Raw genomic sequence first — 24,879 nt, forward strand, 5'->3', positions numbered from 1 at the left:
CCTCCCTCTGATTAGTACAAAATGTCCCTCTGGCAACTGATGAGTAGAAAAAAATGATGTAAAACCAGATCCATTCATATGAAAGGCTTCCCAATGGATGCAACCCCTGATGACATAACTATTTTATGTCTAATCTTTTAAAGATTAGAAGATAAAGGTCAAGCACTAAATATTCAAATGAGAAAAACACTACACAAAGCATTTAAGCAATCAACATGTGCAGTGTTTGACAGTATTAAATCCAATAAAAAGTTTATAGAGACCCCGACCCTGAACCCTGGTATAAAAATACAGACCTTCTAATACTTTTCTAGGAGGATTATTTTGAAAAACAAGAATGAAGCAAAACAAAGTATAAACTAAATTCAGAGCTAAGCAAGAGCAAGAAGAAAAATGGAAGAGCTGCAAAAGATAAATGCTTGAGAGGATGGATACCCAATTTTCCATGATGTGATTACTACACATTGCATACCTGTACCAAAACATCTCATATACCCAGTAAATATATATATCTACTACGGACCCACAAAAATAAACTTTAAAAAAAAAAAAAACAGAAGTCCTGAGGATGCTCAAATGAAATGTCTAGATTGGATGTTTGCTGAAATTTTGGGGTGACTTAGATAATGTGACCTGTAGAAAGCACCCACATATCCTTTTCTCAAATCATGGGGAAATAAAATGGATACACCTTATCAGTAGAGCAAAAGAGAGATTAATTCTATTTAAGAAAAAAGCTAAAGAAACACTAAATAAAGCAGAAGCAGCCAGCAATTGTAACCTATGACTAAGAAACAAGGAAGAGATGTGGAAAGTACTAGATGGAAAGGTAGAAAAAGAAACACTGAAAAAAACTCCTGAAAAATCACCAAGAATCCCTAAACAAATGAGAATCAAAAGGTCATAGATTTAACGGAAAAAGAAAGGGAAATAAAGCTGCCTAGGCTGGATCTGCTAAAGGAAATGTACAACTTCAGGGCAGGAAAATGAAAGTTCAGGATGATGAAAATGATGCAGCTGGACCAGTAAAAACAAAGAATTGCTTCAAAACAACAGAAAACACAAAATGGCGCTGGAGACTAGCAGTTTAGCACACAAATTCTGCTCTTATCTTTTGAAGATTTTTAAAAAGAAAATCAGGCCAAGCGCGGTGGCTCACGCCTGTAATCCCAGCACTCTGGGAGGCCAAGGCAGGGGGATCACGAAGTCAGAAGATTTGAGACCATCCTGGCTAACACGGTGAAACCCTGTCTCTACTAAAAAAATACAAAAAAATTAGCCACGTGTAGTGGCGGGCGCCTGTAGTCCCAGCTACTCGGGAGGCTGAGGCAAGAGAATGGCGTCAACCCGGGGGGCGAAGCTTGCAGTGAGCCGAGATCGCGCCACTGCACTCCAGCCTGGGCGACAGAGCAAGACTCCGTCTCAAAAAAAAAAGAAAAAAGAAAATCAAATTAGGCCCAATATTCAATATTCAGCTATAAGGAAAAGTTTTTTTGTTATCAGAGTTTTCCTTTTTTTTATTTTTTTGGTTCTCCAATTGAAAATTATTTTAGCCCTGTCAGCCAGAACAAACAAAAAAAAATTTTTAATGTATAGTTCTGTTTGTGTTATTTCAGATGTTTTAAATATCAAAGGGAAGAATCTTCTTCTACTATATATTGCCTTTGTAATATGAGACTATATTAGTACAAACTATATACCATACAAGAAGAGGGAAAAAATGAGCTGACTCAATGAGGACAAATAAAACTGTCTTGTTGCCTCATGGAAAGAAAAGGTTCGAGGTTTAATTTAAAAGTACATGCTGCTAGAGTAATATCCTTTCTTATCCCTTTAGTCTAATTGTTGGCACAAGGAACACAGGAGGGAAGAAATTCAAATGTCATTACAATTAAAATTTCCTACCCAAAATAGCTTTTCATAAAATTAAATTGAAGAAAATACATAATAGTTTTAAGCAAAAATATGCACAGACAACAACTATACTGACGAAACTGCAGTCTGGTTATTTCGTTTTTATTTGTATCTCTAAAAATAGTGTTTATAGACTTGCACATAATATCTTCCCCATGTTTTCTTCAATATTGATCCAGTGCATTCTGCTCACACTGTTAAACATTTTTCTAACTCTGGCTATCTGTGACATCTTGAAAGGAACAGACAACGCATATGGCATGAATTCAATGATTTGACTTTTGGGGAAAAAAAATGAAAGGCAGAAGAAATTTCTCATAGATCTTACTTTTTACGTTTGAAGGTAAGAGTAGGGTGCCATTTTCAAAGCTCTTGAAAAGTAACTTAGAACTGCCAAGAATACTGTTCAAAAAGAAAAGCCAAAGGCATGATTATCTCTTTCAGATACTTACAGAAAGAGTTCTACAAAGACACCTAAAGACTCACAATCTTACCAGAAAAAGTATGACTTTGAACAACCGTCCCCTTTCCCATATCCACCACTAATAAAAATGAGAGTGTCACTGTCAGTGGTCAGAAACAGAGCAGGCAGTGCCCATGCGGCACAAGTGGAAGGAAGCAGGCTGGAAAGGGCTGCCTCTCCAAAAATGGTTCCCACCTCTATAGTGGTAACAGAAATTTTACCATTAGAAATCCACTTTTAAAGAGTTTTATTCCTTTTATAAAGAGATCTGTAAAATAAAAAAATTGATAATACATATGAGCTTACAGAATAATTATTAAACCAACATAAATAACAATCATCCAGGCCACAGAATACTGCCAACACCACACCTGCTATCTGGCCCTCCTCAATCATTACACCTCATCTCCCCACTAGAGGTGACTGCAATCCTGATATCTGGAATAATCATTTCCTTGATTGTCACTTTAGTATTTAAATATACATCCCTAAAAAATTAGGGGTTTTTTTCCTGTGTTTGAACTTTAAATAGGATCATACTAACGAATTCTGTGGGCATGTTTCTTTTACTTCATGCTATGTTGAAAAGATTCATCCACTTATTTAAGTATTCATTCCACCATTAATGAATATTTGTGTTGCTTCCATCTGAGGCTCTTCTGAACATACAGCTGTGAACATTTGGGCACACACGTGCTGGAGTTTCTCTAGAACAGCGGGCCCCCAACCCCCAGACCATGGATCAGTATCGGTCTGTGGCTTGTTAGGAACCAGGCTGCATAGCAGGAGGTGAGCAGCGGGCAAGTGAGCAGATTCTTCTCTATTTACAGCCACTCCCTACTGCTTGCGTTAGTGCCTGAGCGCCACCTCCTGTCAGATCAGCAGCAGCATGAGATTCTCATAGGAGCCAAACCCTATTGTGAACTGCACATGCGAGGGATCCAGGTTGCACGCTCCTTATGAGAATCTAATGCCTGATGATCTGTCACTGTCTCCCATCATTCCCAGATGGGACCATCCAGTTGCAAGAAAACAAGCTTAGGACTCCCACTGAGTCTACATTATGGTGAGTTGTATAATTATTTCACTATATATCACAATGTAATAATAACAGAAATAAAGCACACAATAAATGTACTTGAATCATCCTGAAACCATCATCCCCACCCCAGTCTGTGGAAAAACTGTCTTCCACAAAACCGGTCCCTGGTGCCAAAAAGGTGGGTGAAAGTGCTAGATCTTCAGTTTTATCAGAAAATGGCAAACCATCTTCCAAAGTGAGCATCAACATATACATACACTGTGTGTGAAATAGAAATTCACTTTTTAATTACCAGTCTTCAAAAATTCACTGTTACAATGGAAATCTACTTAAGAGAATATATGTTAAGCTATATTCTCTACTCTTAAAGTTCTATATTCTCTACTCTTAGATAAAGGTGTACTCTTAGATAAAGGTCTATCTTCCAAATAGCATTTGAGAATTGGACCAGAGGTCCAGCTAATTTGGGAAGAAAAAATAACATACAGGCAACCATCCACATTGGTGGATTTAACCAACCACAGATCAAAAACATTTTTAAAAAATAAAAAATAACAATACTGGCCAGGCACAGTGGCTCACACCTGTAATCTCAGCACTTTGGGAGGCCAAAGAGGGATGATCACTTGAGACCAGGAGTTCAAGACCAGCCTGGGCAACATAGCAAGGTCCTGTCTCTACAAAAAAATGAAGAAATCAGCCAGGCGTGGGTGGCACACATCTATAGTCCCATCTACTCAGGAGGCTGGGGCAGGAGGATTGCTTGAGCCCAGGAGGTCAAGGCTGCAGTGAGCTATGATCATGCCACTGCACTCCAGCCTGGGTGACAGAGGAAGACCCTGTCTCTCTAAAAATAAATGAATAAAGAAAATTATTTTAAAATAACAATACAACAATAAAAATACAAATAAAAAATAATACAGTATAACTTTACATAGCACTTATATTGCATTAGATATTATAAGTGATTTAAAGATGATTTAAAGTATATAAAGGAAGATATCTATACTTTTTGCATAGGTTATATGCAAATATTGTGCCATTTTATATCAGAGACTTAGCATTCCTAGATTTTGGTATCCACAGGTGTCCTGAAACCATCCCTCTTGGATACCAAGGGAAAACTTAAGTACTCAAAAGCAATCGCAACGAAACCAAAAATTGACAGGTGGGACCTAATTAAACTAAAGAGTTTCTGCTCAGACATTTTTTGAAGTTACTGAAATGACTAAATGAATCAGATGCTTCAGACCACACCAAACTGCAGGTCATAAGCCATTAGTGGGTCATTTCATCATTTGGGTTTTTAAAATGCTGCTGCAGCTCCCAGAGTGATCAATGCAGAAGACAGTGATTTCTGCATTTCCAACTGAGGTACCTAGTTCATCTCATTGGGACTGGTTGCACAGTGGGTGCAGGCCACAGAGGGGAAGCTGAAGCAGGGCGGGGCGCTGCCTCACCCGGGAAGCACAAGGGGTTAGGGGATTTCCCTTTCCTAGCCAAGGGAAGCCATGACAGACTGTACCTGGAAAATCTGGACACTGCCGCCCAAATACTGCACTTTTCCAACAGTCTTAGCAAACGGCACACCAGGAGATTATATCCCATGCCTGGCTAGGTGGGTCCCACGCCCACAGAGCCTTGCTCACTGCTAGCACAGCAGTCTGAGATAGACCTGTGAGGCAGCAGCCTGGCAGGGGGAGGGGCGTCCACCATTGCTGAGACTTGAGTAGGTAAACATTGTGGCTGGGGAAGCTTGAATTGGACAGAGCCCACTGCAACTTAGCAAGGCCTGCTGCCTCTGTAGACCCCATCCCTGGGGGCAGGGCATAGCTGAACAAACGGCAGCAGAAACTTCTGCAGACTTAAACGTCCCTGTCTGACAGCTCTGAAGAGAGGTGTGGTTCTCCCAGCATGGTGTTTGAGCTCTGAGAACCGACAGACTGCCTCTTCAAGTGGGTCCCTGAACCCCATATGTAGCCTAACTGGAAGACAACTCCCAGCAGGGGCCGACTGACACCTCATACAGGCGGGTGCCCCTCTGGGACGAAGCTTCCAGAGGAAGGATCAGGCAGCAATATTTGCTGTCCTGCAATATTTGCTGTTCTGCAGCCTCCTCTGGTGATACCCAGGCAAACGGGGCCTGAAGTGGACCTCCCGCAAACTCCAACAGACCTGCAGCTGAGGGACCTGACTGTTAGAAGGAAAACTAACAAACAGAAAGGAATAGCATCAACATCAACAAAAAGGACATCCACACCAAAACCCCATCTGTAGGTCACCAGAATCAAAGACCGAAGGTAGATACAACCACAAAGATGGGGAGGAACCAGAGCAGAAAACTGAAAATTCTAAAAACCAGAGCGCCTCTTCTCCTCCAAAGGAACGCAGCTCCTCGCCAGCAACAGAACAAAGCTGGATGGAGAATGACTTTGACGAGCTGACAGAAGTAGGCTTCGGAAGGCTGGTAATAACAAACTTCTCCGAGCTAAAGGAGGATATTCGAACCCATCGCAAGGAAGCTAAAAAGCTTGAAAAAAGATTAGATGAATGGCTAACTAGAATAAACAGCGTAGAGAAGACCTTAAATTACCCGATGGGGCTGAAAACCATGGCACAAGAATGTAGCAAACAATAAAATGTAACACTCTTCAGGAAAAAAAGCAAAATTAGAACTTTTAGAACAAAATATAGGAGAACATCTTTAACCTTGGGGGAAAGATGGATTTCTCAAGGCATAAAACAGCATAAACAGTAGGATAGAAAATTGATAAATTCAACTAAAATTTAAAACAATGCACTGAAAGACACCACTATAGAAGTGAATCTCATATCAGGAGATACCTGCAAACACAAATATCAAAAGCTAAGTATCAAGACTACATTTTTTTTAACCCACAAATCAATAAGAAACAAAATAGCCAAATGGTCAAAGAATGTGAGCAGCAGTTCACAAAGAAAGCAAGCACCACAAATACAAAGACGTTCAACCTTAGTAATAACTAAGGAAATGTAAACTAAAAACTCCAAAGACGAGGTCTCCACACCACCTCACAGCCAGGCACACCCATATTTTTATATAAGACTATATCATTACCATCATCTGCAACCCCCTGCCCCACCAAATCTCAACGTCAAACATTCTAATCTACAGCCACCACTTCCCACCTCTCCAACATACACTTTCTCAAAAAGGTCAATAATCCTTCTGCCCTGAAAAATCTGTAGTCCTGTGATCCCACGATCTTTTTACTGCCCCTCATCTTCTCTCATATCTTCACTTATTTCCTTATCCCACTTCAATTCATGTCAATCATTCTAATCATCTCCTTTTCCCTCTCTCATTTCATTGCATTTGCTCTGCTAAACTGTAATCATGATTAAGTCCTACCCTTCCGTCCGGTCTTTCTGGGCCTGCACCCATACAGCACAATATAAGTCAGGGAAAAGTATACCTGTTCTCACCTTAAATTTATGAATACCAACTTCATGTGGGCCCCTATTGTCACCCAACATCTATACCACATTTTCCTATTTGGAAAATAGGAAACTATACTTTCCCACTTCATCGACAACTATTTCTTACCTTCTACTCTCTCCTTCCACTTCCAGTACCTCCTCCACAACACTTATCCATGGTTTTCTTAGACCACTTCCTCAAGCCCCCATGACATCTACCCATCTACCCATATCTACACCCATATATTCTGCCTTTCCTCCAATTACAGTTGGAAAACTGCCCAAGCCCCAGCAATGGGCCATCCCTTCACCTGTACAATAGATCCTATCGAGCTCATATCTACTAAAGAACATAGATCCAGGAATTCTCACCCCTCCCTTCTGATTTTTGTCCTCTTTTCTGGATCTATCAACAAGTAAACATGTAGTTATTTCTCCCACCTTTAAAAAATGTCTTAACTGGCCAAGCACAGTGGCTGACATCTGTAATTCCAGGACTTTGGGAGGCCAAGGCAGGATTGTTTGAGCCCAGGAATTCGAGACCAGCCTAAGCAACATAACAAGACCCTGTCGCTACAAAAGAAATGCCAGAAAAAGAAAAAATTAAAAAGTCTTGACCCACTTCTCCCACCAGCCCATTATTCTCCTTTCGTTTATAACAAAACTCCTTAAAATTAAGTCGTTTATACCTGCTGTCTCAAACGTCTCCTCCCACATTCGTTTTAAATTCAAGAAAAAAATTATGCCACCACTCCCAACAAAACTGCACTTGTGAAGATCACCAATAACCTTCCTGTTAAATTTAACAGTCAATTCTTCATTGTCTTCAAGTGCATTTGATACAGATCTCTTCTCCTGCTTCAAAACACTTAAAGACGCTACACTCTCTGGTTCTTTCTTCTACCACTCATGCTCAGTCTCCTTTGCTGGTTTCTTCTCTTTCCCCTAAACTCTAGACACTGTGGTGCCTGGGAATCAGTACTTCTCTAGGTAACAACTCCCCTGGTCATCTCATACATTCTCACGACTTTAAATATCATCTATAGGCTGGCATCACCCAAATGTATTATTGCCAGCCCAGGCCTGGATCCTGAACCCCACATTCCTCTATCCGGCAGCCTGCTCCATGTCGCCTATTAGATGTTGTGCTGGGTCTCTTCCATGTGCCAACCCTTCTCCATCCTGTTCTGCCCTGGAAGGTTGACCAGTATGGACTACAACTTTCCTTGTCTTCTGGCTTCCAGTAGGTTAGACTTATGGAAGCCTTGGCAGACACAGGAAGAGAATGTTTATTCCTCTGACTCTCTCAGAGTGGGGTCATCTTCACTGGCTGATTCCCCTCACCGAAGGTGATTCATTCTCCCAAGGCCAACTCTCTATGAGTCTCTTCAAATTTCCAGTAACTAGGGTGGTAACATCTGCGGCTACCTGCCCTCTCAACACAGCACTACCTCAGTGCTTTCATTATATTCTACACATACCTTTGTAAATGATTCCTTTGTCAAAACGTTCAATTATATTGAGTGTGCCAGCCATTTCTTAAGGAATTCTGACTGCAACAGGTATCAAAGTGACATCTCAATTTTAATACATGCAACACTGAGTACCTCCTATAACTTACACACCTCAGTTAAGGGCAACTCCCTTCTTTTCGCTGTTCAGACCAAAAACCTAGTGTCATCCTTACATATCTTTTTATCTCACACCCAACATTTGCAAGTGCTCTCTGCTCTTCCCTCTACGTAGATCTAGAACCCAACCACTTTTCACCACCTCCACTGCTCTCCTCTGGACCCAGCAACCACCACCACTGCTCACCTGGATTATTATTAGTGGCTTCCTAACTAGTCTACCTGCTACCAGTAGTAGCAGTGGCTTCCTAACTAGTCTACCTGCTCCCCTCTTGCCAGTCTTCAGTTCCTTCCAACACAGCAGAGTGATCCTGTTAACACAGGAATGTTATATCACTCTTCTCTTCAAACCCTCCACTGGTTTTTCATCTCACTCAGAATAAAAGAAAACATCTTTACAATGGTCTACAATACTACGCGATCTGGCTGGATAATGCCTTTCCGACCCCATCGCATATTCGCTCACTTTGCTTCTGCCACACTGGCCTTCCTTGCGATTCCCTATCCTCCTATCTCAAAGCCTTTGAGCTTGTTATTCCCTTTGCCTGGGACACTTTTCCCACAAATATCCTCACTTGCTCCCTCACCCTCCTCAGATCTTTGCTCAAATGTTATCTTCTCAGTAAGACCCCTGGCTACTTCTAAAACTGGTTAACAGCCCTTCCTCATTTTATTTCTATTCTAAGCAATTATAGCATTTAACATTTTATATACTCTTCTTGTTTGTCTCTACCCTCTAGAAAGTCAACTCTGTGAGGGAGGTGTTTATATCTGTTCTGTTCACCACTCTATGTCCAGCCTCTAAGCCAATAGCTGGAACAATGGGTACTTAAATATCTGTTGAATTAACTACACTAGATACCATTCAATCAACTGGTCACAATTTAAAAGTCCAACAGTACTATGTATTTGCAGAGATGACAAACACTAGGAACTCTCTCATCTTTACTGTGGAAAGCAATTTGGCAATATCTAGAAAAGTTTATGATTGCACACCTAAGGAACTAACAATATTTTTTCTTAGTTGTATATTTATTTATACAAACAAGGATAGTACACTAGGAAGCAGAATCATTTCAAGGAGTATGATCAGCTTACCTAGAGAACACTGCATACTCTAGAATTTTTATTATCAGAGAATGAAGTTGACCTCTCGGAAGTAAACCAATATAGCACCAAAACACTGAGTATGAAGAAAGCATGAAAGCTCTTCTCAGTCTTATGCTATCATGAGAAGAAACTGATAAATCAGCAACAGAGTGGGAAAGAAATGTAAGCACATATCAAAAGACAGGACAGCTGCAATTACCAAAAAAACCAATCACAGATAAACAAGCCACTTCAGAAGAAATCAGTAAGCAAAGAGACTACAAGAAAAACACATGAGAGATTCAATCATGCCAGGTTTTTAATTATAAATGAAATGCTAAAATAAATAACCAAAATCATAAACCAGAGGACAGGCCTGCTAGGTTGGACTAGAATTTTTTTTTTTTTTGAGACGGAGTTTTGCTCTTGTTGCCCAGGCTGGAGTGCAGTGGTGCGATCTCAGCTCACTACAACCTCCACCTCCCAGGTTGAAGCGATTCTCCTGCCTCAGCCTCCCTAGTAGCTGGGATTACAGGTGCCCACCACCACGCCCAGCTAATTTTTTGTATTTTTAGTAGAGACGGGGTTTCACTATGTTGGCCAGGATGGTCTCGAACTCCTGACCTCAGGCGATCTACTCGCTTCGGCCTCCCAAAGTGCTGGGATTACAGGCGTGAGCCACCATGCCCGGCCTGGACTAGAACTTTTAACTGCCTTCCAACATTTATGAAGTATCTTTTTTTGCCAGATACTAGTAACTGACCACACAACTGACTGAATTAAATCTACTTTAGTCCACAAGTTAATTTCATTGTATTACTTCAATTTTCTCCCCATAGATCTTTTGGCAGAACAGCTGTTGAGAATTAAAACTAACCAGCTCATATTTTACCTTCATTCCCCTTCTCCCACCTTGAAGAAAAGTGCTTATAAACCCACAATTGGCCAAAATATAGGTAGCAAGAGGGAAGCACTCATTTGACGGGAAAAATTATTTAGTGTTACCAGTCCTTGAACAGTCAATGAGTTGAGAGCAATCCACAAACCTAAAGAAGTTATGCTATTTGAATCATCTACGGTAATGACAAACTGAATCCTGTGTTTCTGACTCACAATTTTATGATCTACTTCTTTCCTGCTCAGAAAAGCACATTCTATTAAGTTAGAAGACAATGCATAACTTTATTGTTCCTAGTCTGGTGCCAGCATTCAAAAATACAGGCAGATAAAGAAGAAAAGTAGAACTAAACAGCAACATCATGAGGAAGAAAAAATTCAAAGCAGTCCCAAAGTATTATTTTTGTTTTACTTCTCTGCTTCTCACATATGCATCCGTTATATCTTTTAACCTGGCAATAATTATTTATTGAGGTAACTGCAGATTCACACACAGTTGTAAAGAAATAATACAGAGAGATCTCTTGTACACATTGCCCAGTTTCCCCCAATGATAACATTTTGCAAAACTGTAATATAATATCACAACCAGAAGACTGACACTGAAACTGATACAATCTGCCAATCTTATTCAAATTTATTCATACTCATTTGTGCACATGTGTGCATATTAAGTTCTACACAATTTTATCACCTGTGTAGGTTCGTGTATCTGCCACCACAGTCAACATACTAAACAGTATCAGCATCCCAGGGATCTGTCATGCTACCCCTTTATAACCACATCCGCCTCCCACCCTCCCATCCCCAACACCTGGAAATCACTCATTTATCTTCCACTTATTCTTTAAACTCTTACGCCACACCTTAGTAAGGAACCTGCAGCCATCTGTACACCCAGCACTCCTCCATTCTTCCCTGTTACTGCTCTCCAGCATCACATCACTCAAGGTGCAATCAATCTTAGATTACAGCTGATTACGGAAAGGCTGGGTTTTTCACTGTATTGACAGAGAAGACTATCCAAAAGCAAAAACAAAAACTTGGTGTTCAAGTGCATATGGCTCCAATATGTGCATATCCACTACTATGTATACACCTGGCTACTTAAAAAAAAGGAAAAAAAAAGAGAACATATATTCTAGAAACTTTATAATGCTTCCTACAAATATAAGGAATGTTTCCTCCAATATCAAAGAAAACATTTATGTTTCTCAGACTATCAAATTTACAGCAGCATGGCTCAGCTTTTTCCACTTACAGAAAGCCTTTTATCTATCGCAAAGACTTTAGTCATTCTACATCAGTACATGGAAACCCTTACTTCCACTTAAACATCATTTTTTTCCCTTACAAGCCATTAGAAACACTGTCTTTTACTTGAATTAAAAATCCAAAGAACAAAGGATAAATTGCTAGTTATAAAAGTAGAATTTAAAAATCTAAATAAAATGTCTGTGCAACTTTTAGAGCACTAAACAGTATGCATGCAACTGGAATTCATACCTGCAGAGCTAAGGAGGACACTGAAATCTGTTCCCCTCTGTGACTCTCCACTTTCATTATTGACCTCTTTTTCAATATCTTGATATCGATCCCAGTTAGAGACAATCTTTCTTTTAGAATAATTTCCCTGTTCATCATTCTCTTCTCCACAGGTCTCTGCATCGCTGTCATCTTCAACCTGCAATCATTAGAGACAAATCAATAAGTAGGCAGTGGAAATCCTGACCTTAGTAGACTTCCCAGTAAAATAAAACAAAAAAGTACATGGACATAACAATAAAAAGCAATAGACCAAGCTGTCTGAAGATATTAAATATTATTTTAAGAGAATCACACTATACCAGAGTGTTCTTTTAGGGTGAACTTTTCAGTAATCATTGAAAAGGAAATCTAGCAAGCAGCTGCCTAAACATTTGTGTAGCTGATCTCTAAAATCTATCCCTATGTATCCTATTTCAATAGTTGCTTCATCCAGTTGAAATAATCAAGGTTGTAAGCATCTTAAACTCAAAGGACTTCAGGATGGAAATCAACTCTCCCTTTCAATTTATGGATATGGATTTTACAAACACATTCCATAAACATGTTTATAAGCTTTATTTAATTTTTTAGAGCAATGAAAGTATGACATTATTTAAAACTATTTAACTTAAACATACATTACTAGTAAAACACTGTTACATATAGTGAGGGACAATGACTTGTGAAATGGAGTGTGAATTCACATGGTACTACATTTATACATATGATTCCATACTCTAGAATAATGAAAACCATTCCACATCTAAATTTGTTTTAGTACTTCTTATTAACAACTTGAGTTTGAAATAAATACGTTATGACCAGAACCATCCAGATAGGTGATTAATGAACGTTCTGATGTTATATATTGACACAAATCTATTTTTAAATATTGAGAGGAGACAAATTACTGACAAAGTCAAGGCCACTTCATTTTCCCTTGATAGCCTTCTGTGAGTGCCCTCTCAGGTACCCTCTTAGCACTCTCCAGGCTCAATTTCTACAACTTGCCTGTGTGATTTTTGAGGTAGCATCTGTGTGAGCAACTAGTTGTATACATGTGGACACACACACATACACAACGCTCCTAGAAAAAAGCTGGCACAAAATCTTAATTCAACAGAAAAGCTTGGGTTTAAAAAAGTTCCCTGTATTACAACTGACTATGTCGTATAGATTTTTAAATAGGAACCCTGCTCAGATGCATGCTAGAGAACAGTTTCCAGTCTTGGGCACTGAAAGGTTAAGAGAGCATGCAGAAAGATGCACAATGTGAACAATTCTAGAAGATAAGGAGCCCAGTTTCTTCAATAAATAAACAGAAAGAGAAAAAAATGGTAGGAGAGGATGGAGAAACCTATAAACCAAAAGAGCTTAAGGCATAATCAGTTGTAATGTAGGGAACTTATTTGTACTGATTTGAACAATCTAGAGAAAATAATGACTATGAGACAACTGGGAAAAAGTAAATAATGACTGGATATTTGATTATATTAAGGAAATACCACTAATTTATTGTTTGTTTGTTATAATACCGGTATTGTAATTTTTTAAAATGTTGTTAACTTTTAGATATAAACACTGAACTCTTCATGGATGAAAAGATAGGACATGTGAGGTTTGCTCCAAAATAGTGGGTAGAAAGGAATGGTGGATAGACATGAAATATACTATACTTAATTGGTAATTGCTGAAGCTGGATGATGGGTACATGGAAAATCATTATATTATTATTCTATCTACTTTTGCATGTATTTAAATATTTTCATAATATTAAATTTTTAAAACAGAGAGAGATGCATGTAGAATCTAAAGACATGGTTCAAAGATGTGTCCCAAACATTACAAAATCCTTACCAAGAAAAAAATGAGTAAAATTATTAAAACAACTCATCTGTATAGGATGGGTTAGTGTGGACTTAAAAAAAATAACAAGCTTTTATTAACACAGAAACAGGACACATGCATTGGAGAAAATTAGGAGGAAAAGACAAGCAAAACTAAAATAAATAAAAATCTCAAATTCCCTCACCCACAGAGTACCACTAACCCCTCAGTACACATACTTCCAGATCTTTTTCTATGTACATATTTATATATACTTCTTTTTGGTCACCAGATTTTTAAAAAATACTCTTCATCTCTCCACTTAATAAATTTCATTTCATATAACACCCAGGCTAGTTCCAAATTTCCCTAACCCAAAAAATGTCCTATACAGCTGGTTTTTCCAAGACAGTATCCAATCCAGGACCAGGAATTGTATCTAATTGTTTATTCCTTAAGTCTCTTTGAATCTAGCACAGTCCCTATTTTTACAACCTGACTTATTGAGAAGGCCAGGCCAGGTCTGGTTGCTTCCTCATGGTATTATTTACAGATTTTTTTATCTCCAATATTATCTATAAACTAATCTTAAAAATGTAAGTGCTCAATGGAGTCAAGCTAAATATTTTTGGCTAAAATACATTACAGGTGGTGCTTTGAACCCTTTGTTACATCACATAAGATGGCTGAACAAACATAAGCACTATATATAATAACTAAGATGGGCCACAGGGTTTGGATAATGAAGTCTGATCCACTCACCCACTGTACAGATATGTCTTCCCTCTTTCATCTAGGAAATTGTTTGTGCAGTGTTATTTGATCCACTGTAAATTTCTAGTTCCCCAACCATTCACTTAACAAATTTAACACTAGTCAATAATCCTCACCTGAATCAACTTTCATACACTTTCATGAAATAGACTAATTGGCCTTTCAAGATCACTTTCAGCCCACAAATATCATCATAAGCCTCCCTGTCAAAACAAAAAGATGGCATTCTACATTATGATCTAGGGACTGCAAAGACTGCCTGAAAACTAGAGCATTCCTGCAAGTTTCTCAGAACCAAAAGATGCTGGCAGATTAAAGGTATATAATAGAATCTTCTATGTAAATAACAAATACCAGGAACATTCTACAGAAAATAGCCTTGGCCGGGCACGGTGGCTCACACCCGTAATCCCAACACTTTGGGAGGCCGAGGCGGGCAGATCACGAGGTCAGGAGATCAAGACCATCCTGGCTAACATGGTGAAACCCCATCTCTAATAAAAATACAAAAAATTAGCTGGGCATGGTGGTGGGCACCTGTAGTCCCAGCTACTCAGGAGGCTGAGGCAGAAGAATGGCGTGAATCCGGGAGGCGGAGTTTGCAGTGAGTCAAGATCACGCCACTGCATTCCAGCCCGGGCAACAGAGCGAGATTCTGTCTCAAAAAAATAAAAATAAAAAAATAGCCTTGTAACTGATGAGAATTTGCGGGACAGAACTAGAGCTGAAAACACCAGCAGGGTTTTGTCTGGGAAAATTCAATATTCTTTTGTTGGCCCATTGGGTGAACAGAGTTCAGAGAGGCTTCTCCAGTTAGTATAAAACCTATAAAACCTCTGAACATAGCTATAATACATGGCAAAAATGTAAATCTGGGCAAAATAATTAACTTGATCTAAAAGAGGATTATGATCTAAAACACGTAAGGGACTATTAATGCAGAGAAACAAGCACTGAAATGGAAAGTGGGAGACCTAGACCAAATTAATGGTCCTGCCAAGTGTTTATAATAGGCTGATCCTTGTGCATATGAATGACTCACCAGTCCCCAAATTAGAAGAACCACTGAACAAGGATCTCATTACCCCTACCCAAATGCAGAGACAAACAGAGTTGTCATGAGCCTTCATTCACAAGAGAGTAGTAAGAAGTAATATAATAATAAAAAAGTTTAGAAAACATTTGATGTAACTGAAAGATGTATCTTAAAAACTAGAGATTTTATAGGTTCATTGTGCAAAGATGTGAGACAAAATAAAAATATGCAAAGCCTCAATATGGAGAAAAAGAACAGAGCAAATAAAATACTGATCAGAAAACAAGGTGAAAACTATAAAGATAAAGGCATCATTTTCATATAAATATTGTTACAAAATTAGTCTGGTGGTTTTCACTGTAATAGTTCACACCTGGACATCGGTCACTGGTTGCATTGTTCAGAGAGTAACAGGAATCCATTTAGATTAATAAGCTGAAGACCTATTATATAATCAAACTACTGCCGAGCTATTATCTTGTCCAATGACACACACACACAAATCCATTTAAAACAAATTGAGATTCCCAACTAGAAAGAGTAGCTTAATGTTTTGCAGCTTTTCCAATAGGCAAGGGTCGTTTTTGACCTCACCTGCTCTGCAGAATGAAAATGAAAAAATGAAATAAAAAAATGAATCAACTTCCTAATAATAAGAATTGTCATGATAACTCTATGTCATTCTCCAAACAGAAGAGCCGATGGCCCCTTACATATTCATATTAGAACTGTACAGAACGTAATTCAGCCAAATTCTCTGCCACTTTCAAATCAGGCATGCTTTTCCTCTAGTGTCCAGTAACATGTTCCTCATTTCCATCTGAGACCTACCCAGAGTTGCCTTTAATGTCTGTATTTCTACTAACAGTATCTTCAAGACAACCTAGGCTGCTTCTATCATGCTTCTTCAAATTCTTCCCGCTTCTACTCACTACACAATTCTAAAGCCACTTCCACACTTTTAGGTATTGGTTAGAGCAGCACCCCATTTCCTGGTACTGTATTACTTTCCTACAGCTGCCATAACAAAGTATCACAAATTAGATGGCTTAAAACCACAGAAATGTTTTTCTCTCTCAGTTCTGGAGGCTAGAAGTCTGAAATCTGGGTATTGGTAGGGTTGGCTCTTTCCGGAAGTTCTGAGGGAGAATCCGTTCCATGACGTTCTCCAGCTTCTAGTGGTTGCTGGCATCCTTAGCATTTCTTCCTTTGCCATTTTCTCCTCTATGGGTGTGCATCTTCTCCATTCTTATGAGGACATGAGTTATACTGGATTAGGGCCTACCTTAATCAAGTAAGACCTTATTTTATCTTTGATTACATCTGCAAACAACCTATTTCCAAATAAGATCACACTCAGAGGTACTGCGGATTAGAATTTAAACATATCAAAATTCTTGGAAGACAAAAATCACTTATCACAGGAGAAAAAAATAGTCGAAAATAATGGGTGGGCCTGGCACCATGGCTCACTTCTGTAATCCCAGCACTTTGGGAAGCCAAGGCAGAAGGACTGCTTGAGGCCAGAAGTTCAAGACCAGCCTAGGCAACATAGCAAGACCCTATCTCCACGAAAAAGATAAAAATTAGCCAGGTATGGTGGTGTACCTCTGTTGTCCCAGCTACTCAAGAGGCTGAGGTGATAGGATCAGCTGACCCGGGAGTTTGAGGCTGCAGTGAGCTGTGATTGTGCCACTGCACTGAAGCCTGGGGGACAGAGCAAGACCCTGTCTCTTAAAAAGAAAAAAAAAAAAAGAAGAAAAATAATGCCTGAAAACTTCCCAAAGTTGATGAAAAACCTTTTTTTTTTTTTTGAGACAGAGTCTTGCTCTGTCACCCAGGCTGGAGTGCAGTGGCACAATCTCGGCTCACTGCAACCTCCGCCTCCCGGGTTCAAGTGATTCTTCTGCCTCAGCTTCCGAAGTAGCTGGGACCACAGGCATGTGCCACCACGCCGGCTAATTTTTTGTATTTATAGTAGAGACAGGGTTTTACCGTGTTAGCCAGGATGGTCTCGATCTCCTGACCTCGTGATCTGCCCGCTTCAGCTTCCCAAAGTGCTGGGATTACAGGCGTGAGCCACCGTGCCTAGCCGATGAAAAACCTTTATACATTCAAGAAGCTCAACGAACTTCTATTGTATATGCAAAGAGATTCATAGATACATAATAAAAAAGCTAAAAGCCAAAAACAAGGATTCTGCAGACCCACTCCATTTTGTTAAGATAAAATTAAAACAAACACACACACACGCACACACACACACACACATACACCATGGAGAAAATACTGAAAATCAAGAAAAAGGAAAAAACAACTCATCACAAGGCAACCCAAAGAAAATTAATGGCTAACTTCTCATCAGAATCAACGGAAGCCAGAAGGCAATAATATAACATATTCAAAGGCAATAATATAACATATTCAAAGTGTTGCTAGGAAAAAAAATAAACTTTCAGCCAAGAATCCTACATACAAAAAAGCTATCTTTCAAAAATGAGGGTGAAAAAAAGACATTCCCAGATAAACAAAACGTAAGAAAATTTGCTCTAACAGGCCCACCTTACAAGATACACTAACAAAGTTCTTCAAACTAAAAACAAGTGGTCCTAAACAGCAATTCAAATCCACATGAAAAAAACAAATCCACATGAAAAAACAGTAATTATGTAACTATAAAATATCACATAAATGCATATTTCTTCTCTTGTCTTCCCTTTACTGATTTTAAAAGCAATTCTATAAAACAATATGTGTATAATTGTATTGCTGGGCCTATAACATAGTTTTTTTTAAAAATCAATATCCAACTATAGCTGTTTACAGGAGATTCACTTTAGATTCAAAGACACAAGCAGCAGTAAAATAAAGAAAAAGCATAAAAAAATTCTATGCAAACAGTAAAGAGCTAGCATGACTACATAAATATCAGACAAAATAGACTTTAAAAACAAAAATTGTTATAAAGACCAAGAAGGCTGTTACATAATAATAAAAAGGTCAATCAAAAAGATATAACAATTGGGCCGGGCACAGTGGTTCATGCCTGTAATCTCAATGCTTTGGGAGGCCGAGGTAGGGAGGATCGCTTGAGGCCAGGAGTTTGAGATCAGCCTGGGCAACATAGAGAGCATCGCTACAAAAATAAAAATAAAAAATTAGCTGGGCATGGTGGCATGAGCCTGTAGTCCTAGCACTTGAGCCCAAGAGTTTGAAGTTACAGTGAGCTATGATCACGCCACTGTACTCCAGCCTGGGCAATGGAGTGAAACCCTGTCTCTTAAAAGAAAAAAAAGAAACATAACAATTATGAACATATAAACATATGCTCCTAGGAACACAGCTTCACAATATATGAAGCAAAAACTGATAGAATAGAAGGGAGAATAGAAAGTTTAACAATAATAGTTAGAAACTTCAAGCCCCTACCTTTAATAATGGATTAGACCGACTAGACAAAAGGAAACATATGCTTAACAGAACCAATAAAAAGATTTACTTACTGAAGCTGCCATCCTATTTAACTTACAATAAATAAACAATAATTTACATTAATTTGTAATCTGCTTAATTTAACTGGCCCACCTATGAACAGTATACTTGGACAACCTTATTCATTAAATATCCTCCTACCTTTTCTTTCCCCAAAAAAATAAATAAATAAAAGAAGTTGCCAAGAGAATACTTAAAGATTATCTCTATCACCAAGAGCCTTCAGATAAGCCAGTAAAATTTCAGAAGTTATTAATACTAATAACATATAACAACCAGACAACAGATCCTATTTAAAGCCTTTTATGTTTAAGAACCTAGTTTTTGCAGGTCCTTGGTTCTACTTTCTTCTGGAGCAAAAAGGTATAGAAAAGGCTTTCCTGTTTTGAAGCTAGTAAGGAGTTCAAAAACATTCACACATTTTTCACCCACCTCCTATGTTCCTCACAAAAGGTAAATCATATCATAGAGGCGAATAGGTAGAATAGAAAGAAATGAGAAAGAACACATTTAAGGAAACCCTCCAACAAAAAGTCACCAAAAACTAATTGCAGTGATTACTAATGTCAAATATTCTCAATTAAAATTTTACAATGTGTATAACTGAAAAATAATATTAATTCAGCCCATTTCAAAATGTTTAATGTTACTGAGCGTTAAAATATATAACTGATTAATAGTTAATTGCCAACTTTTATATTTGTAACCCTATTAAGGTCATTTTTATCTTATATAATCATTTGGACCATAAGCAACAACTTACATTACTTTTTTCACTATTAAAAAACATTACCTTTTTAACAATAGAAAAATTCATAAACCATCATAATTAAAGAATTCAATGACAGTTTTCGATATTTGAAAAGTGTGCTAGGGCCAGGCATGGTGGCTCATTCCTATAATCCCCGCACTTTGGGAGGCCTAGGCAGGAGGATTACTTGAGCCCAAGAGCTCAAGGCTGCAGTGAGCTATGATCATGCCACTGCACTCCAGCCTGGGTGACAGAGCAAGACTCTGTCTCAAAAAAAACTTTGTTTACTAGGCCTATATGAAAAAGGAAAAAAAGGCAGGGAGAACTACACTAGCAAAAACAATTCTTTCAAGAAGTGAAATTTCAATAAAAGATTGAATAAAAAAGGATACGGATATACAAAAAAGGGTGTTTCCATTTGTCTTTGTGTATTAAATAAAATATACATTGTATATTAAATAAGATATACATGATCATATTTGAAAAAATTAATAAATGCAGTATATGGCATATATGTGAATTATCTCTTGATCCCAGAACAATGTACATAATAATAAATAATTGGGCTCCAAAATACTGTGGCCATTAAGAATGGGAATAAAATGATCCACATGATAGTCAAATTCAACTGTTTCTCTAGCAAAAGTAGTATATATTGCTGTCCTTCCTTGTGGTCAGTATATGGAAAAAGCAGAGGGGAAGGGAGGAGAGGCATCCCACAACCAAGAAAATGGGAACTCAACCCTCAGTGCAGCTGTTCAACCACTCATCTCACAGGCCTCTCATTCCATCTCTCTTTCCCTAAGTTCTTATATCTTTCTCACGTGTGTCATTTTGCTTCAAAGTCAGCTAAAACTGGAAGGCACAGGAAGGTAATTCGCATCCGTAGGTAGCCCACACCAGGGACAGAGTATGGGATTTGTTAAAGTCAAGACCTTGCGAGTTCTATGCTTCAATGACTTAAGGATAATTTGGGAAATTAGACTGGAGTAACTTTTATTGGACTAATTAGTAATTTTAAACTACACTTTGTGGAGGTCCTTTTAGGGAGTCCTTGTAGAAAGGAAGGGGGAAATGGCAATAGAATCAGTTTCATTTTATCTGCTTTAAAAAATGAGCTTCTTATAAGAATTTGGGACTTCTTAAGCTTTTTAACAAGGTTTGGAAACTACCAAATTAAGCCATTTTGCAAGTCCCAACTCCCAGGTAAAGTCTATGAACTAGGTTACCATCAACAACTTTTCTAGTAAAGAAGGCATTAAATGGTCCTATATAAAGACAATTTGCTTCTTGGTGTGGTTATGATCTGAGAGAAAAGATACCGTTTTGCTTTGTCAATCTATTTAATCCACAGACACACACAATAAGTAGTGACACAACTAGAAGGCCTATAAGTAAAAAATTTCCTTTGTTAAATCATATGATTAAAGGTCATTTGTATAAAAAATATCTTTATATAAATACCCTGAGCATTTCTGGGTGACCTTGGTGTGCAAAATGTATTTACCTGAACCATTGCCACTGACCATTTACTGTTTTTCTGAAGGGGGAAAGGGATGCTTCAGGTACATCTGCCTCTCTGTTCCATTTTTGCTGGGATTTCACTGCATATGCTTAATGCTGCAAATGGCCAGATTTTGTCTCTGTCAGTTAAATTTTCAACTCTCTTATCTACCAGCACAAGTCTGGTTTCCTTAGTTATTCAGGTTTTAATGTCATCACATTCCACTTTCCAGAAAAATCAGACCATTAAATAGTTGTCTTCTGGCCCACTTGAAGATACTTTCCAAACCCTCAAGTCACCAGAGGAAGAGAACTTCATGTAAGTAAAGCATTACTAAACTAGAAGGAACCTAGATAGGTCAAGCCTCTGCCCTCAAGCAAGAACGTGCAGAAATCACATTGCACCAGTCTGTCCTACGGCTAGGTTCTGGGGTTATGTTTACTCTTCACCTGAGTTAACCATTATTTTTTCCTTTATAAGCACAAATTTCCAATTTCTTAATCATTGTCATGGTCTGTGGTCTGTTTTAAATCTCCTAAATTCCCCACCACCTTTTTTAATTGTTATAATCAGAATGAATGTAGCATACTAAGAACTTGACCAGTGTCTCCTCCTCTCTATCACAGTTTTTGTTTTGTTTTGTTTTGTTTTGTTTTGTTTTTTGAGACAGAGTCTCACTCTGTTGCCCCGGCTGGAGTGCAATGGCGCAATCTTGGCTCACTGCAACCTCCGCCTCCTGGGTTCAAGCGATTCTCATGTCTCAGCCTCCTAAGTAGCTGGGATTACAGGCGCGCGCCACCACGCCCAGCTAATATGTGTATTTTTAGCAGAGGTGGGGTTTCGCCATGTTGGCCAGGCTGGTCTCAAACTCCTGATCTCAAGTAATCCATCTGCTTTGGCCTCCCAAAGTGCTAGGATTGCAAGTGTGAGCCACTGGGCCTGGCCAAATGTTTTAAATAAAATGAAAATAAAAACAGTCCCCTTGATAGTTCCTTCCCAGGACAAACTTATTTCTTTAAGTACAACTCTAAGGGGCACTTATTGTTACATTTGTCTGTCCTGCAATATGTCCACAGAGAGCTACTTTTGCTCCTTGCAACACTAACTTGCCAACATTCATTTAACAGTGTTTCCTGAGTAGTTACTGAGTCCCAGCACTGGATCAGGCATTGGGAATACAAAGACCAATAAGCCAAGGGCCCTAGCCTCAAGAACTCACAGTGCTATGGGAAACATGGAGAAGTAAACATATATAGTGTGATATCAGCTACTATAAAACATTCACAAGATGTTATGGAAGCACAGAAAAAAACATCACCAATGGGGGAGAAGGGGGAATGGGGGACATCTTCAGGACCAGGCTTGTGAGCCAGTGGGAAGCAGGAGGATGACATCACAGGCTGAGGGAAGAGTATGTACGAGGACCCATGAGCAAGAAACAGTTCTGCTCTAGATGTAGACTCACGGCCTGAGATGAGCCTACTGAAGGAACAGCTGCTATCTTCCGCCTGCTGGCTCTTCCCAGCCTCAATAACAGAGGGAACTCTCATTATCCCCTGCCTTGGTATTAGCAAAGAACGTGCTTCTAACCAAGAGATAACAGCTGTTCAAAACAAAACCCAGGGAGATCAACAATGGGAAATTTTGAAAAAAGAAAAACACGTTTAGCTGGGCATGGTGGCTCACGCCTGTAATCCCAGCGCTTTGGGAGGCCAACGCGGGTGGATCACCTGAGGTCAGGAATTTGAGACCAGCCTGGCCAACATGGCAAAACCCCATCTCTACTAAAAATATGAAAAATTAGCCAGGCGTGGTGGCACTCACCTGTAATCCCAGCTACTTGGGAGGCTGAGGCAGGAGAATTGCTTGAACCCAGGAAGCAGAGATTACAGTGAGCCAAGATCGTGCCATTGCACTCCAGCTTAAGCAACAAGAGTGAAACTCCATCTCACAAAAAAAAAAAAAAAAAAACACGTTTGAGGATTCTGGGAAGATGGCAGCAGCAGCAGTATGGTATTTCCCAGGTCCCCTGATAAAAAATACAAAGAGCAACTAGGATAACAAAATCAAAAATCCATGGGAAACAGCCACAAAAGCCTAGGTGACAACGTATCTCCACAAAGTCTCAAATATGAGCAGGTACAAATCACCAATAGTCACAAGACCTGCAAGGTAGGTACCAGTGTCTGTGAGAGGAAGCAGAGAGGATCAACGCAGCATCTGACAGACCTGGGCATCCCAAAACAACCAACAGGCACTCAACTGGAAAGTTCAGCGGGCCCATCTGAGAACAGCGGCTAAATATGTTGGGTCTACTCCAACAGCTGGTGAGTTCAAGGAATTTGCAACTAAGGCTGAAGGAGCTGAGAATATGGCCCCTTGAACTCTCAAAACTAACTAACCAAAGCTCTTTTGCCAGACAAAACTCCACTCTGAAGAGAAACTCCTGGGGGCAGAATTCAAATTGAGCAGAAGAGGAATAATAAAAGATAAAGGGAAAGGAAGGGTCAGACAGAGGGGGTGAGGGATGCCGGATTTGAGAAGCAGGGACCATCTTTTTAAACACTTCAAGACAACAGAAGACTTCTGGTACTCTAGAGTCCTGAAATCTGAAAAGCTGTCCTTAACAGTGTGTCTCCCTTCTAAAAGCTGGGAAAACTGACTTTCCATGAAGATGAGCAACAATAAAGGATCACAGTCAAATCCCATTCAAAGCTGTTACCATAAGGAAAAAGATAACAAAGCAGCACTTTTTTTAAAATTCCACAAAATAGGCCGGGCGCAGTGGCTCACGCCTGTAATCTCAGCACTTTGGGAGGCCGAGGCGGGCGGATCACGAGGTCAGGAGATCGAGACCATCCTGGCTAATACGGTGAAACCCCGTCTCTACTAAAAACACAAAAAATTAGCCGGGCATGGTGGTGGGTGCCTATAGACCCAGCTACTCGGGAGGCTGAGGCAGGAGACTGGCGTGAACCCGGGAGGCAGAGTTTGCAGTGAGCTGAGATCGCGCCACTGCACTCCAGCCTGGGCGACAGAGCAAGACTCCAACTCAAAAAAAAAAAAAAAAAAATTCCACAAAATATCCAAAAATGTTTTATTATAATACAATCTCACTGTTTTAGGATAATTTGGGAAATTAAACTAACTAAAAATTCCACCCTCTGTCTTTAGGAGCTAAGAATAAAAAAGTAGCTGTTGTCAACTCGCAATCTTGCTCAGAAACAGCAATACATGAGGGAAAAAAAGTGGGTAGAGAGATTCTGACAGAGAAAAAGGTAAACCAACCCACAAAGCTACTGTTCAGTGATATGTCTCACAGGGATCTTCACTCCATCCCTTTCCTTCTCCAAGTCCTTATATCTTTCTCATAGGTGTTATTTTATTTCAGAGATAAAATGATAAAAATGAGAGGCATGAAAGAGTAATTACCATTCGTTAGCAGAATCAAGAATTGGAGACAGTACATTCCT

General features: G+C 39.2%; 2 protein-coding genes across 3 annotated transcripts in view; one reads left to right on the forward strand and one right to left on the reverse strand.

Annotated features, from left to right (window-relative positions):
* AVEN (apoptosis and caspase activation inhibitor) overlaps positions 1-24,879 on the reverse strand; it is a 174,718-nt gene that overhangs the window by 126,512 nt on the left and 23,327 nt on the right. Inside the window, exon 2 of the mRNA XM_054450485.2 lies at positions 12,002-12,179. Coding sequence (XP_054306460.1) covers positions 12,002-12,179 — 178 coding nt within the window. The remainder of the gene's footprint in view (positions 1-12,001; positions 12,180-24,879) is intronic.
* CHRM5 (cholinergic receptor muscarinic 5) overlaps positions 1-24,879 on the forward strand; it is a 101,983-nt gene that overhangs the window by 25,236 nt on the left and 51,868 nt on the right. The window lies entirely within an intron of this gene.

The sequence above is a fragment of the Pongo pygmaeus genome, chromosome 16, assembly GCF_028885625.2.
Source record: "Pongo pygmaeus isolate AG05252 chromosome 16, NHGRI_mPonPyg2-v2.0_pri, whole genome shotgun sequence".
In the NCBI taxonomy this organism is placed as follows: domain Eukaryota; kingdom Metazoa; phylum Chordata; class Mammalia; order Primates; family Hominidae; genus Pongo; species Pongo pygmaeus.